The sequence below is a fragment of the Pleurodeles waltl genome, chromosome 11, assembly GCF_031143425.1.
Source record: "Pleurodeles waltl isolate 20211129_DDA chromosome 11, aPleWal1.hap1.20221129, whole genome shotgun sequence".
Lineage (NCBI taxonomy): Eukaryota > Metazoa > Chordata > Amphibia > Caudata > Salamandridae > Pleurodeles > Pleurodeles waltl.
This window is the reverse complement of record NC_090450.1, coordinates 827353011-827368799: the sequence shown is the minus strand read 5'-3', so window position 1 is coordinate 827368799 and position 15789 is coordinate 827353011. Positions and strand designations below refer to the sequence as shown.

At 43.0% G+C, this 15789-nt stretch overlaps 1 protein-coding gene across 3 annotated transcripts in view; it reads right to left on the bottom strand.

Annotated features, from left to right (window-relative positions):
* CHEK2 (checkpoint kinase 2) overlaps window positions 1-15789 on the bottom strand; it is a 230996-nt gene that overhangs the window by 24774 nt on the left and 190433 nt on the right. For all 3 annotated transcript variants that reach the window (XM_069214672.1, XM_069214673.1, XM_069214674.1), the window contains 2 exons: window positions 12480-12565; window positions 3828-3902 (listed from right to left, as the gene is read on the bottom strand). In XM_069214672.1, coding sequence (XP_069070773.1) covers window positions 3828-3902; window positions 12480-12565 — 161 coding nt within the window. The remainder of the gene's footprint in view (window positions 1-3827; window positions 3903-12479; window positions 12566-15789) is intronic.

Genomic DNA, 15789 nt, shown 5'->3' with positions numbered 1-15789 from the left:
GTATCAGAAGTCACGCGTCTCTAGTAACCCTGGTACTCTTTGTTGGCAAGCCTCTCTTAGCAAATCGTTCTGATAATTCTGCCATCTAGTGGCAGCACCAAGACCTGAACTTATTGTGTTATAAAGCAGGGGTGTGGAATTTATTAAAATATCTACTTGTCCAGTGGACAGGTTGCTTCTCAAATCTACTTGTCCTGTAAAAAGATCTACTTGTCCCTTTGGTGCCATGTAGTGTGGCGACAAATTATGGCAGCAATCTCATTATGTAAGTGCTCTGATAATAGCCTCTCTGATTATGCCAGGGCTACTACCATAGTAGGGCTTGAATACTTGCAGTTTCAATCCCTACTGTAGCAATTTCCTTATTTTGCCACCTTTCTGCAGATCTGTATACTGGGGCTGGAGGAAGCAGTAAGCAATAGTTCTAGGGCTGGAATGCCTTTGAGTCTGCAAACCTACTAACCTGCATGTTTTAAAGATTTTTACCAGCTTCTCTCTAATATTTTCCCATAATAAGAAAGGTTGGACATTTACTCATGACAATGGCAGAATCAGAACTTCTTCCAGGGTTGGGAAGAAAGTGGCTGGAGGGAAAATGAACTTGCAAATGCTCAATAGATTTTTACATGAGCAAATCTACACATCGTATTTACCCATGCTAAAATACAGTTCACAAATATTTTATAGGGGTACAACATATACCATGGGTGCACTTTTGTGACTTTCTTTAAGAATTTGGGGCCACATGTAGGTAGGTTCAGATTTGCGACCTGCAAATTGCGAGTCGCTAATCCGAATGTAGGATGGTGTCCCTGACACCATCTGTGATTCGCAAGGGCTTCGCAAATGCCCACCTCATGAATAATCATGAGGTGGGTCGCAATTTGCAACCCCCTCGCGAATGGCGGCCCTCACAGGGATGGCGGCCTGCTGGAGACAGCAGACCACCATGTCTGTGACTGGTTTTCAATAAAGCAGTTTTTTTTTTTTTTTGTAATGCAGCCCGTTTTCCTTAAAGGAAAACGAGATGCATAACAAAAATGAAAAATGAAACGTGAAAAAATGTTTACAGAGACATTCACAATGGGGAAGGGGTCCCATGGGGATCCCTTCCCTTTTGCGAAAGTGTTAGCACCCATTTGAAATGGGTGCAAACTGCGATTGGTTTGCGCCCGCGGTCACAAAACAATCCTACATTGCACTGCGAGTCGCAATTAGGAAGGGAACACCCCTTACTAATTGCGAGTCGCAAACCCGTTTTGCGAATCGATAACCAGGTTACCGAATCGCAAAACTGGGTTTGTGCATCGCAGTGTGCTTTTTGCATGTCGCAAACAGCGAAAGTCGCTGTTTGCGACATGCAAAAAGCTACCTACATGTGGGTCTTTGTTCCTAATTAGGTCTGGTGTTAACAAAGACATTTTGTTTTTATTAAACTTCTATTTCTCCCTCTTTCGGCCGGCTTTACTGTGAATGATCGCATTCTGCTCTTCCACAAGGAGCATATTGCCACACAAAGTAGTTTTGTTCAGTGTCAGGAACTACAGTGGCAATCAGTGACGTAACTGAACTGGAGGGTGCCCCTTTGTAAAGAACATGGAGGAGCCCCCTCTCCAGACTCACTCAGGGCAGGTGCTGTGCTGAAGGGGCCCCCTGGAGGGCGGCTGCGGGGCCTTTGTTATGCCGCTGGTGTGCTTTTAGAGAGTTCAAAAACTTTTGGGGGGGGGGGGTGTTGCCAGTGTTTTTTACAATGTTGAGGGCCTGGTAGCTCCCACAACAATAAAGTGTTACAAAAGCCTTGTCAAAACAAGGCATGCATTGATGAAACTAAAAGACTTATAAAAATATGTCAGATCATTTGGCTTTGTCAGTGTTTGTTTATTTTCATGCTTCCCATAATCGTGTTGAAAACGGTTACACTGATTTTCCATTAGAAATATTTTTGGGAAATACTAGCATGCATCAACACATTTTACTAAATGACACTTCATTTGCATATAATCAGAGAGCATTCTGGGAGCATTATACTTAGCCTTATAGCCTAAACTTTTCAAACATGTGTATACACGTTTTTTTTTTTTTGTACTGGAACCAACGTCAGTAGTGAAGTGTGACCTTAAAACATTTATTTACAGCACTCACCCTAATAATGAAGGCTTTCAAATAATGAACCATAAATACAAGTTCGAACAGCATTATCTTTTGGTAACACATTACCTCAACTGCAGAGAGTTCCACTCTCTGTAATCAGGCAGCCAAAGGGTTTGTCCCAAGGACAAAGTATACATAAAAACTTGTTGCCCTTGACCCCAAACAAGATGTCCCGGGCATAGGAATTCCACATCCATGTATAAAGTGAGATTAGAGGAGGCACGGGAGTATCTGTGCTAAATTCCACATCCATGTATAAAGTGAGATTAGAGGAGGCATGGGAGTATCTGTGCGATGCTCCCAAAGCACAAACACACCACAAATGGGTAGAAGATAATTTATCAGACCTTTTCTATTCATAACTTTATGGAAATGGGTATCCAGGAGACACCATGGTAGAATGATGAGAACTACAGAAAACAAAACTATATTGAAGAAGACAGATTCAAAAGACAGTTTGTTCCCTACTGATCACGAATTTGTTAAACTTGAGGCTAATAAGACAAAAACTCAAGTCTACATCGGCCCGACAAAACTGCTTCCCACATCAGAGAACGTTCATAAGTGTTTAGGAAGAAAATGCAGAGTTAATGTAGAGCCAAAAACATGACCAGAGAAAGGGTGTATAGCCTCTAACATCTTCATTAATTGGTTCTATGATGATATTGTTGAAGGACAATATTGCTAGAAAGTTTGATCAAGAATTCAGATTAAATTTTGGGTCAAGGGTTGATCGTCCCGCTGGGAAGTTGAATATGAAAACTGGTCGGGCAATTAGGATTAAGCCTGCCAGGATCTACTCACCATACCATATGTATGAACACAATTAGGTGATGGGATTGGAGGGGACATTCACAAATACTGATGCATGCATGCCCGGGGGACATCTCCCTCTTTCAGAGGAAAATAGAACCACGGGCCTGGTTCAATAACAAACAAAAAAAGTTACATCTGCCCCCTGACTCCAGGAACAACTTTGCCTTCTTTCATCATTTCGTACTAAGGAGATGAACCACAAGCCTCCAGGATAGGTTTGTGCAACATGACACGAAGGGGAAGCAGCCCTACCAGGAAGGGGTGACATCCCAAAGGGCTAACTCTAAAAGGGGGTTCACCTTTACCCCAGTCGACTCAGATTAAGAACCTCTATCAACATCATCGATTTTTGTAAAAAAAATAATGAAAAGGACACGTTGGGCTAATCTGAACCTAAACATATCACAGTTAATTTGAAAGTTAATGGCAGGGCTCAATATCATTAGTCTTATATATATCATATAATAAAGAAACCCATAAAGAAAACTGCATGACAAAAAAACACTTTTCTGATTGCTAAACCAGCACAAACTGTGGATCGTTACATAGATCTATAGATTTTGTAATACATTTTAAAGCCTGGATGTTGGCAACAATCGTTTATTTTGTCTTGTTTTGTGCAGGAAGTAGGATTCCATAAAGAGGCAACGTAAAGCAGAAAGATGCTTGGAAATCGTGCATGCTGCAAATAAGGTGCATGCGCCAGCCTTATACAGACTGGGGACATCTTCCCACTAAAACCTGTATAAACAGCCGCCTCCAGCCCCTTACCAGGCCGCTAACTGCACATCAGAGGTCATCATAGACATCGTAAAATATGAGATACGAACACAAAGCAAAATAAAATCAATGGCAAATACCTGAGCCTGTGGCGGTGGCATGGAGGCAGATTTTTCATTCATTACCATTCGAGCAAGAGTTTTCATGCTTTCATCCTGACAGAACAAACCGTAAACACAAAATAAATAGGTAGACTTTTACAAAATAGAGCTCAAAGAACATAGCTTAACAGACAAAACGATATCAGTGTTACTTGTTCTTAGTTAACATTTTCATGTTTAATACACGTCCGTTGAATAATAAAATACCAAACCATCATTCATAAAATGTAAAGTGGCTGCGGGTTGCGCCTTCAAAATTTGATGCACTTGCAATCTACAAGCTTTCTAATGATGCTTGACGCAGCTAATTATATTTTTGTTGCATGGCACCTTAAGGCTCCCGTAACCAGGTCAATTAATGTATGCCGTCCTGCAGTCTTTCAGCAGCTCTCGTGTTTCTGCAGGCTCGGCTCCTTCTTGTGATGGCTTCTGCAGTATTTACAACCGACATACTTCCTCCAGGAAAAGTTTACCTTTCCTGTTTGACTGTCCCTGACAATCCCCGAAGCAGGTTCTGAAATGTGTAACTCGCTAGGCACACAATCTGTTGTTTGCATCTGCAAAATGACGTCTCCGTTTACGTCAACATTGCTTTAACTGCATGAAGAATATTAACCAGGTGCTCATTCTCAACTTTAAAAAAAAAAGTTAGCACACCACAATAAAAGAAAGAAATTTTAATACAAAATAGCACTGTGATGTACAATACAGTAATGAACATCATCCAAGTGTAGAAACTAAGCGCTGCAGACGTGCTTCCTCTACAGCTGAAGAATGTAAACAATACATAGTTTATCTAAGAAATTAATAAACTCTGCATAGCCAAATGCATCTGGAGGAATTTAAAAGACTTTTGCGGATTAAATCGATCAAGAGATGTAATATGTGGAAGGGCTCGAGCATTTATAATTTGACTATGAGCGCAATTAAAATCTTGTTCCACTTAATGACACTATAGTGGCCTATGGGTTAGTCCATTTGGCAAGGTAGACTTCCACTGAAATAAACAGATTAATAAACAACAGAGTATGAGATTGTATTGCTGCACATGCTACTATTTTTCCTGGCGTCTCTTGAACCAGCAGCACAAAGTCGCAATGCCATCACCAACTACAAAACTGGAACATAACCGTAGCTAGGCACTGCATCCTAAACGCGTGACCAACACTATTTTAGAGTGCAAACTAGGTCAAAACAAAGAAACCCCATCCAGCTCTAGCACATTTCTTCTGATACTGTACCGAGTACGTTACCTCTCATGGAGGTCTATTCCCGAATCAAACAATGCACACAGAGCAGTGGCGTAACGTAAAATAATGGGCTCCCCCTGTAGAATGTGACGAGAGGTCTTCGAGTGAAGTATATTTCACAGATAGTCATTGTCCATTGTACTTGTGGGGCTCCTGGAACAGAAAGGGCCAGGTTATGGCCCTGGAGAAGATGTGATCCACCTAAAGAGGAATCAAGTATGATGCATCATCACAGTATTTTGGAGCTAGATTATCTGTAAACCCAAAAAATGTAAAATCGGTCCTGCAGGATTCAATTTAGGATTTTCAGCCTAGTTTGGTGGAAAGTAAAATCCACATCATCCAAAGTGCAAGAAAGGGAATACATTGTTGCAAGGATCTTCTAATAGAACCTTATGCTGTGGGGTCTTTCAGTCCTCCGGCTAAAATACAAGGTTGACGATAACTGAAGGGGAAATTAGACCCCCAAACCAAGTATGAGATCTAAATCCAAAAATGACTAACCAAAAAAAAAAAAAAAAAACAAGAAGTTCATAGATGTTCTTGGAGCATTTTAAACTGAAAAGAGCTCTGAGGACCTGTGGAAGATGAGACAAAGAGGCGAATCTTTCCATTTGATTCCCCAGAGAAAAGCAGCATTACCTATCCAGAATGCATAGAGACAGCAGGTCAAATTAAAGTATTTTTATTCCGACTCTAAATGAAGATCATAAAGGAGCAAAATACAGTTCATAACAAATACACAAAAATGACAAACGTGGTTGAGGGGGATGGCTCGCAGGTGGCCTTTGTAACACCGCATGCCGCTTTCCCAGCCCCGCCACCTTCGCTGAAACTGCCTTAGCTAATGTCGAGTCTGGAACACCACGGAACCTCGGTGGCGAGTTTGCAAAGCATTTTTTCCTTAAGGGACAATTCTCTTCTCCCGGGTGCCTTGAACTGTTGGAAACAGGGCACTAGCCCCTGTGATCCCTTGTAGCAGGATTACCCATGAACCCAGTCCAACACAACAGGAGGCGACTGGTCACATTCAGCAATGCTGCATACTCCCTCTCTTGCCCCGCACTCTACATCAAAGCCGCTGAAGCCATTTCCGGACATCGGAACACCACGATCCCCAAACTGGGAGACCGTGGGACCCGTCTCTTGTTTCCCACTGAATGCTGGAGGAAAGCACAGCTGGGTAGCTTCCATTGCAGGTTGACAACAGGTGGGAATCAGACTTACGATCTAGATCGCTAGAAGCAAGGTACATATGTTTAATGATACTAGCACTGACTCTTACTGTCTTGGCAGGCAATAACCTCAGGCACAGAAAGTGGCACTAGGTCATAAGCATTGTATGGGAGGGCAACACACAGCGATGCCTGCGGTAGAGAGTACCTGCGGTCAAAGGGGAGGATAGCAGTGAACACTGTGGCTACACTGGAGACTGTAGGTGGGAGTACAGCCAAGTTGGGGAAAACCCTCAGAGGCAGTATCAAGACCAGCAAGGGGTCGACAACTGGGAAGCACACTCGACTGGCATCAGTAGTAGGTCAATTAGTACCTTGGCAAATATGCTAGAAAGAGCAGCTGCAAGACCACTGCTAAATTGCCCAAATCCTGAGATGGTTCCATGGCCTTGGGGGGACAAGATCCCTCCCTTCCCCAGCGAGAGAGGTGCAAACAAGGCAGGTGCTCCCACGCCTGGGCATGCAAGCGCACATGAGGGCGAGATGAGGCCTTCCTTCTGCAGTATAAGCGGTAGGGTGGAATCGGAGCAAATGCTGTGCAGCCCTCGGATCCGAGCAGTGAGAATGAGGAAACTTCTGTAGGCAGCACAATCTGCAGTGAAAGTTCGAGGCAACTAGAGTTTGCTGAGGGGGTAAAACAGGATGGTACACTTCTGGGCTTCAAGCCTACAGAGTACTTTCCCCTCTTTCATAATAAAGTGAGTGCCTTAAGCAGCTCCAGTGTACTGGGCTCTGCATCCTCTTTTGTCCCCCTCTTAAACAAGTGGAACCCTCCAGGGCGAACCGAAGTGGCTGGACAACTTCTATAGGCTTCCGAACAGGTGACGACGACTGAGGGTCATCTTTACCAATCGCCAAGGCGTCCTCCAGAGGGAACGGCCAGTATGGCTTGGATTCCAGGTCCCTTGTAAGGGCTGTTGGGGGAGAAACTAGAGGAAATAAAATCAGTTAAGGACACACAACAATTAATTACTAAAACAGATGGAGAATTGACTAGCCAGTCTTAAGAGGAAAATTACTCAAGCGCTGGACAAAATTGAGCAAATGGATCAACGTCTCTCAGACTCTGAAGATAAGTTGGAACTGGTATCAGAGTCTGTGCAGCAGATGGAGACGCAGCTGGCGCTGTTAAGGGCCAAACAGGAAGAATGGAAAACCATTCATGCCATTTGGACCACAGGCAAGTGGGCTTTCCAGAATACAAGGAGGATAGAAGGGGAGAACACTTACATGACTAAGTTAATCAAGAAATTTGTCCTTCCTGAATTAGCCCAGGATTTGACAATTATGAGGGCAAATTGAGTACTACCCCAACCCCTGGCAAATCCGAACCCAAAATTCCCTTGCACTCTGCTGATAAACTTTGCAGACTATTGCACAAAGAGAAAGTACTATGGAAAGCGATTGAAGAAAAGACATTTGAAGTCAACAATGAATTTACAGTGCAAATTGTTTCCGATATGACAGTTGCCTCTGCCCTACAGGCAAAAAGAACTAAAAGCTATGCTCCCAGCATTTCGTCAAGCAGGTGCAATTCACCCTGCCAAGATGAAAATTTTATACAAAGGACAAATCATCCTCTGCACCACCCCAGAAGAAGCACAAAAGCTCCTGAAAGATTTTACAAAGTATTTAAAAGCAGCAGTGTGGCTTGCGGCATTTTAATTTCTCACAGGGAGTGTGGGGTGGGACAGGGAAGTCAGGCACAATCACAAGGAGCCAATAAAGGGGAACATGGGGCTTCGGGAAAAGTGCGAGAGAGGCTCCGGAGGCTGGATGATTTGGACGGGGTCACAGTAGGGGTAAAGGTGGAGGGCTGTGGAGAGCATGTCAAGGGCTGGAAAGGTGGGCTGGGGGGTAGAGGGTGGCAAATTCTGGATAAAAATGAACAGAGGCATCAGGTCATGGGTATTCTGGCCACTTGGCTATTGTCAAGCTTTTGTGACTCATGCAAATGGTGCAGGTTATTTTGATTTTTGTAACTAGCGAGTGTGGCGCTGGGGCAAATGCTAATGGTTTACAAAGTTAGAGTAATCTCTTGCAATGCCAATGGGGTGCTAAATAAGCAGAAGTATGGGGCCATGATGAAGTGGTTGCCTTCATTCAACATGTAAATTATTTTCTTGCAAGAGACACACCGCAAAGAAAATAACCCTAAGATTGCTATGCCCACAAAATATTCCCACCAATTTGTTACGTCTCCTGGGTGCGCTATGCACTGCGTAACAATTTATCTTGCAAGTGCAATAGAATGCGAGGTGAGCGAAGTTTTCAGGGATAAGCAGGGGAGATGGATCTCGCCTAAGGTCAGAGAGCAAGCTGCCCCCCTTAACCTCAATTTAACTATTATGGTCCCATAACTGATGAAATGGGTCCTTTGAAAGCTTTATACAAGCTAGCTATGGGGGCAGAAGGACCCATGGTATCAGGAGAGGAGTTCAATCTTATCCAAGACCAGAAGCTGGATAATTCCAATAAAACAAAAAAACGTATAATCCCAAAACTGCTTCAATCCTTTCTGCAATGAAACATGACGCCTAGCAATGCAGAATAAGTCCTTTCCTTTCCCTGCCAACTTACCTCTACACCTTCTGCCTCTGCCTCTGCGGTGTGGGAGGCCTTTAAAGGCTACACTCCAGGGGCCAAGTGAGAGCATAGAAGTTTAAACAGTACAAAGACTGCAATGTTTAAGTAGGAGAGCTGCAGCCAGCAGTCGACATGGCTCAGGATGCCCAAGCAGGGCAAGAGTCGAGGAAAGAGCAAGGATATTAAAAAAAACAAAAAAACACTTTTGATGGCCAAACAGAATATAAGCGACTTTTTCCATTATTGAGGAGTTCAATAGCGGGAGGTCCTTTGAATAAAAACAATTTGAGGAAAGCCAACTGATTGGCAGGTTTCTGGCCTGGCCTACAAGGGTAAAGCAAAACTCTTATCGTAAATCAAAAATTTTGGATCCGGTTTTAAATACAGTCCAGACTACGGATAATGCTATAGCTGAAGTATTCCTTCGTCCACACAGTTCCAGCAATAAGCCTTGAAGAGATTTTAGCCCAATTCGAATTCCACAACTGGATGTAGACCAAAGGGAAAAGCTTGCAGCTTGTATCAACACAGGAAGTTGCAGTAGCCTTACAGAATAAGCCTAGGACCAAAGCCTGCGGGCATGATGGTATACTGACTGAAGTATGTAAAGATTTTTCACATGAATTCCACCCTTTTCTGACAGAATTATTTAATTCAATTAGGGAAGCTGAGGCAATACCATTCACCATTAAAGAGTCTGTAATAGTCAGCTTTCGAACAAAAAATATGCATTCTTACCACCCAATCAGTCTCCTAAATGCTGACTATAAGCTATTCGTAAAAGAATGGGCATCACGCATTGTCGACTCAGGCCAAGCACTGATACATCAAGACCAGAATGATTTTTTGCCAAAATAATGGCAACTGAGACTCATTTTCTGACCTAGGCTATCAATTTCTTCGCCAGTCACCAAGAAGCAGCGGCAGTAATGATGCTAAATGCTGAAAAAGCGTTGATTTGGTGAAATGGGATGTCTTATTTTTTACTCTCATAAAGTTTGGGTTTCCACATCCAGTAGTTAACATGCTCCGAAATTTATGCCAGGGCGCGGAGACTCGTGTTATAATCAACGTAAAGGAAGCTGGACTGGTTAAGCAAGAACGAACAATGTCACCTATTCTCTTTGCCCCCCTTGGCGGCAAGAATCCGTAGTGCTGATTTGATTCTGCCTCGCATGAGGGCATGTTCGCCGATTATATGGTTCTCTGTATGAAAGCCAACAGAGCAAATATTGAAAGCCCTATAGATTTAATTCAGGAATACAGAATGGTAGGTGGCTACAAGATCACCCCAGCGAAACCAAGGCGGTCATTCTGACCCTGGCGGTCTTTGACCGCCAGGGCGGAGGACCGCGGGAGCACCGCCGACAGGCCGGCGGTGCTCCAATGGGGATTCCGACCGCGGCGGTAAAGCCGCGGTCGGACCGGCACCACTGGCGGGCTCCCGCCAGTGTACCACCGCCCCATTGAATCCTCCACGGCGGCACAGCTTGCTGCGCCGCCGAGGGGATTCCGACCCCCCCTACCGCCATCCAGATCCCGGCGGTCCGACCGCCGGGATCCGGATGGCGGTAGGGGGGGGTCGCTGGGGCCCCTGGGGGCCCCTGCAGTGCCCATGCCACTGGCATGGGCATTGCAGGGGCCCCCGTAAGAGGGCCCCTAAATGTATTTCACTGTCTGCTGCGCAGACAGTGAAATACGCGACGGGTGCAACTGCACCCGTCGCACAGCTTCCACTCCGCCGGCTCGATTCCGAGCTGGCTTCATCGTGGAAGCCTCTTTCCCGCTGGGCTGGCGGGCGGCCTGAAGGCGACCGCCCGCCAGCCCAGCGGGAAAGTCAGAATTACCGCCGCGGTCTTTCGACCGCGGAACGGTAAGCTGACGGCGGGACTTTGGCGGGCGGCCTCCGCCGCCCGCCAAGGTCAGAATGAGGGCCCAAGTCTCTTTTATTTAATGCTCCATTGACTGTACTGCCTCTAGGTTTGCAGGACCAGTATAATATGAAACACCCAGTTCGTTATCTAGGGATCTTTGTAACTAATAAGTAGTCAGACTTGTTAAATCTGAATTATGAAGCTATGCTAGGCAAAGTTAGAACCCTACTCGCGAGATGGGTGCTTCTCACATTGACGCTAATTGGGAGAGTTTCCCTAGTTAAAATGTTTATTTTGCCATTATTCCTCTCTTTCTTTTCTCAAACTTGCCCTTAAAAAATTGATAAGGCTTTTTTTTCAAGAGTTGGACTCTCTTTGTGAAATGGTAAAACTTCCCGCGTGAAATATTAAATTCTCCAGCTAGACAAGGATCAAGGTGGTTTGGCACTACTAGACTTCTTTTCTTATCATCAGGCCACATGGCTGGATGATCACAATACCTGTTTTACTCAAGATGCCCAGGCTCCCGAAAAGGACGCAGTATAAGGAACTTATTGATTTAGAGGCTACTTCAAAGATGTTTTTTTAAAGCATTACACGTGCCGGATTGCCACAGGTTTGCTCAGTTATGTGACTGTAACACTCTAGGTCTGCAGCTCCCCAGATCTGCGCTTCCTGTGGGTACTTAGTACTGCGTGGTTACTATTCTGGTAATCAGCTTATAACCTGGGAGGAGATTCAGCAGCGCTTAGAGCCAGTAAACCATCACTTTTGGTATGAGTTCTTGCTGATCCCTAGATTTCTTACAAATAACTGTCAGGTTATGAGTAATTCAACTAAGTCCGTGGTTACTATTTTATATTGAATTGACGGGTGGTCAACCGGTATAGTGCCCTCAAGAAGCTCACCAATTCACCCCTGATTAACGATCATCTGGATAAACTAGAAGAGGGAATTGGCTGGCGGGTGATCTCAGGCGAATCGCAGCATATTTCAGTGCTTGGACACAAGTCCCTTGGAGGCAAACTTTAAGAGAATGTTTTTGGGTTTATTTCGAAACGGCTAACATATTATACTCCTTATGCAATTCATAAAATGTTTCTGGGCATTCCAAACCAGTGCTTTCGATGTGTGCAACATGATAAAAGGGATTGGCTACATATTTTTCATCTTTGCCCTTGGCTTCTCATTTTCTGGTAGAAACGGTTCCGAATTCTTGGTCAAATGCTCACAGACTACGCTTGTACCAGAAGCTACAATAGTCATATTTGAGGGAGTACCAAGCCACTCGGAAACTAAATATGTATGCACAATATTTTTTATCAGCAGCTCTATCTGCTGACCGGGTTGTAGTCTTAAAACTGAGCATTCAAACAGTCACTCAGCTACATTATACATTATATGACACACTGCATTATACTTAGCGTTATAGGAGCAAACTACTACTTTGCAAATAACTCTGCCAATCATGGGTTTTTAGATGCAATGGAGTTTGCATACCATGCTATAGTAATATTAAAATTTTATACCTGTAGAAAACGGGGCCATGGAAGCGTTTTCTGTTTCTTTTGTAAACTCAAACACACTCCTTTGTTTTCAGACTACGCAACTAATTTATATTTGATCAGTTACATTTCTAGCACAAAAATCTCTCAATATAGACGTGGCTCACACTTAAGGTCTTACCTGAAGCCAAGGATGATTCAAAGCTTCTTTTGTTGTGTATCTCTTCTTTGGATCAACCACCAAAAGTTTCTTCACAAGATCTAAGGCTGAATAGCAAAATATCTTTACTGTGACACTTAGAAACGTAATGAAAATTACTTCAAATTTAAATTAAGGAAAAACCATAGAGTATAATCCTTGTTCACAAGCATGGCAAGTAGAACATTAAAGGAAAAGGTTTCATAGGAAGAACTTTTCTTGAAATTTTTAAGTATCTTATTCTATAAATCAGTTAAGGTACGAAAAGGATTTATGAATCACTCTCTAAAAGCTACTGACCCTCTACCTCATATGTCTAGCAAACGTGCCAGAGAAGCAGCAATAACTATGCGACAAGCTAGTGAGCACACAGTAAAGAATCAGGTACAATATTCTGTTGTGGAATTTGTCTTTGTATAGCACTTAGCAGCAAACAAGGACTCAAAATTCAATTATATTATAAATATGTCTTGAATCCGCCAGAGGATAATTACACCTTAAATATTCCTTAAAGTACAGTTACTTAAGTCTTGCACTATGCAAGAGGTTATCGTAAGTAGACCTTAGGTAGCTTCAGAAATGGCCAAACAAAGCAGATTATAGAAAATGACTGTGTGATAAACATAAAACCTGGTACGTATCTTGGACCTTAGGAAAACGAGATGTATCTGCATAAAACACGCTCACCAGAATTAAGGAACTCCATCACCTGCATTCTATTAAACACTCTTGACCTACATGACAGAATCTTGACGGGAGATAATGGAAGGACTATGGCTGGAGATGTACATGCAAAATAAGGGGGCTCTATGTTCTTATACACTCATCTTTTCTACCAAAGAATCATTGTTTAAGACTGAGAATTTTAAAACCACTTTTAAGCAAAGTTGACATTCCTAACAAATTATAAGTGAGGTGACAACTTCTAATTTATTTGGCAAATTTATTGTAAAAATAGCAGAATATATCCAAGATTTCTTGAGTATTAGAGGGACGTGTGAGCAATGTGGAATTTTAAATATTACAAGTCGGTGGTTTGAGATTTTATGATGATTTCGGCAGTTGAGAGCAGATTTTTTTTTTAAAGATGAAGTTTAAATTCCAAAGAGAATGTACTGTAGTGCATTTCCATTCACAGATAATTTAACATAAACAATATCACCAATGTGAAAAGAAAAGAAAAAAAACATTGCTGTAGACGGGTGATGGTGAGCTGAAAGGGCTTATGTAAATAGTAAAGCGCAATGCTGATGTGTTAGATTTTTGTTCAGATCCAAGGAACCCTTTTCAAGGCTAAAGGCTAGCTACTATTTTTTTCTAAATCATAATTTGCAGCGGACTTTAAAAGGTTGAAATTCTAAAGGTCATTTTAGGAAAGCCCCACACATTGGAGATCTAGAGGGCTGAGTTAAAATATTGTTTTTTTATGATGCACTATTTAGGACTTCCTAGTGCTGCAACAAAAGAGCCCCCAATGGCAATTCAAACTGCTACTGCAAATGTGAAATCAGGCAAAAACAGAAGCACAGTGTACGATTTAATAATCCTAATCGGGAATAATCTGCGCTGTGCACACTTAATCACAGCCAAACACACCCTCCTCCACCTCCCCCCCACACACTCAGTCATTTATAGAAAAAGAAGAACCATATGTGGTCCACAACCAGTGGTTACTCTGAATGTGAAACTTTGAATCAGCTGGTAAAAATCGCCAAGGATACTACCACAAATGGTTTGCTCCAGCAGTTTAAAGATGAATTCAACCAAGTGGTGGTTACGAGCCCGTCGTGCTGCTTTAACAAAAAAAGAGACCCTTGCTCCACCCACTAACCCTAGAGACATCACATATCAGACAGGTCAAGTGGCAAATGGTATTTAAATTCTGCTTAAAGTGGCCAAAAGAAGAGCACTTCGGGGCCCACTATTCCAAAGCACTGCACCTAAAACAGGCCGGTGACAACTATCTTGCCTCAAGGGCACGACCCTTGACATTTTCAAAGGGCTGAGAGCACACAGGCGCTTTCAACAGCCTGAGATAGTATGATCAGATGGAAGATCACCTGCAAAAGAAGTCGTTTTGCAACAATTTTTAAGAGGTCTTACTGCTGGTGAAAGTGCGGATTTCAGAACTACAGAAGGAGGGGCGATAAAACACTATGGAGCTTTTATACAGCAAGTGTCTAAGCGCAAGAAAAAGGTCACAGGTTGCCGGTTTGTGCAACTTACTTTAGGACCCTCTGAAAGATGGATGGCAGGGTCTGCCTTGCCAGGAATATAACTTAGCACTCCTAGTTGACAGGTGGAGTAGTGACATCTCACTGGTTCTTCTATCCATCTATTCTAAGTCGTATTCCTGATAAGAGCAGAACCATCCACTCGTGAGCTCCTTCAAGGCCATGTCCTGACACATTTTACCACTCTTTATGTAATCTACTACACCACAACAGTGCAGTGACTTAGCTGCAGTGAAGTGATTCACTCAGTTTACATTTTATCTAACCCTGGTCTTTGGTGCGATCGATGTAGAAGCTCAAAGCTCTTTTAGAGGACAGTCACTGGAGTCTCTTCCTCTTTCAAGGGATAGCAAGGGCAAAGAACGTTGTAAGAGTAATAAACTGTCCAATGTGAAAAGCTGTAACAATTTTAGGCAAAAAGGCCACCTTGGACCACAGTACCACTTTGTCTGGAAAAAAGGTGGTACTAGGTGCCTGCAAAGATAGAGAGATTGGGGAGAGAGAGGAGAGATTGGGGAGAGAGAGAGAGAGAGAGAGAGAGAGAGGAGAGATTGGGGAGAGAGAGAGAGAGAGAGAGGAGAGATTGGGGAGAGAGAGAGAGAGAGAGAGAGAGAGAGAGAGAGAGAGAGAGAGAAGAAAGCGAAGAGAGAAGAAATTGGGGTTTGCTTGTGCAATAAGCAAAGCTCACTATGAATAGAAACAGACTTCAAAATCAGGAGACATAATAGACAGCTGTACATGAGTTCAAAAAGAATACACATGAAGAAACCGAGGACCAAATTAAGACCACCCATGAAAGGTTTGGGAGGAAACAAATGAGTCAAATCAAATCAAAATCTATTTGGTTCAATTAATAGACTATAAAGGTGCAATAAAATATATTGCAATGCCATAATATCAAAGGAGTTTAAAACAATACACACAGTTAACATTAATATGGGTAAGAACAATATACCGCTTGGCATCTCCCAAACTCCGCAAGCTACAAGGTTGGAGTGTTTTGATGACAATCAAAAAGTATAAATTCAAATTTAAGGCCCAGAAACACAGATATACAC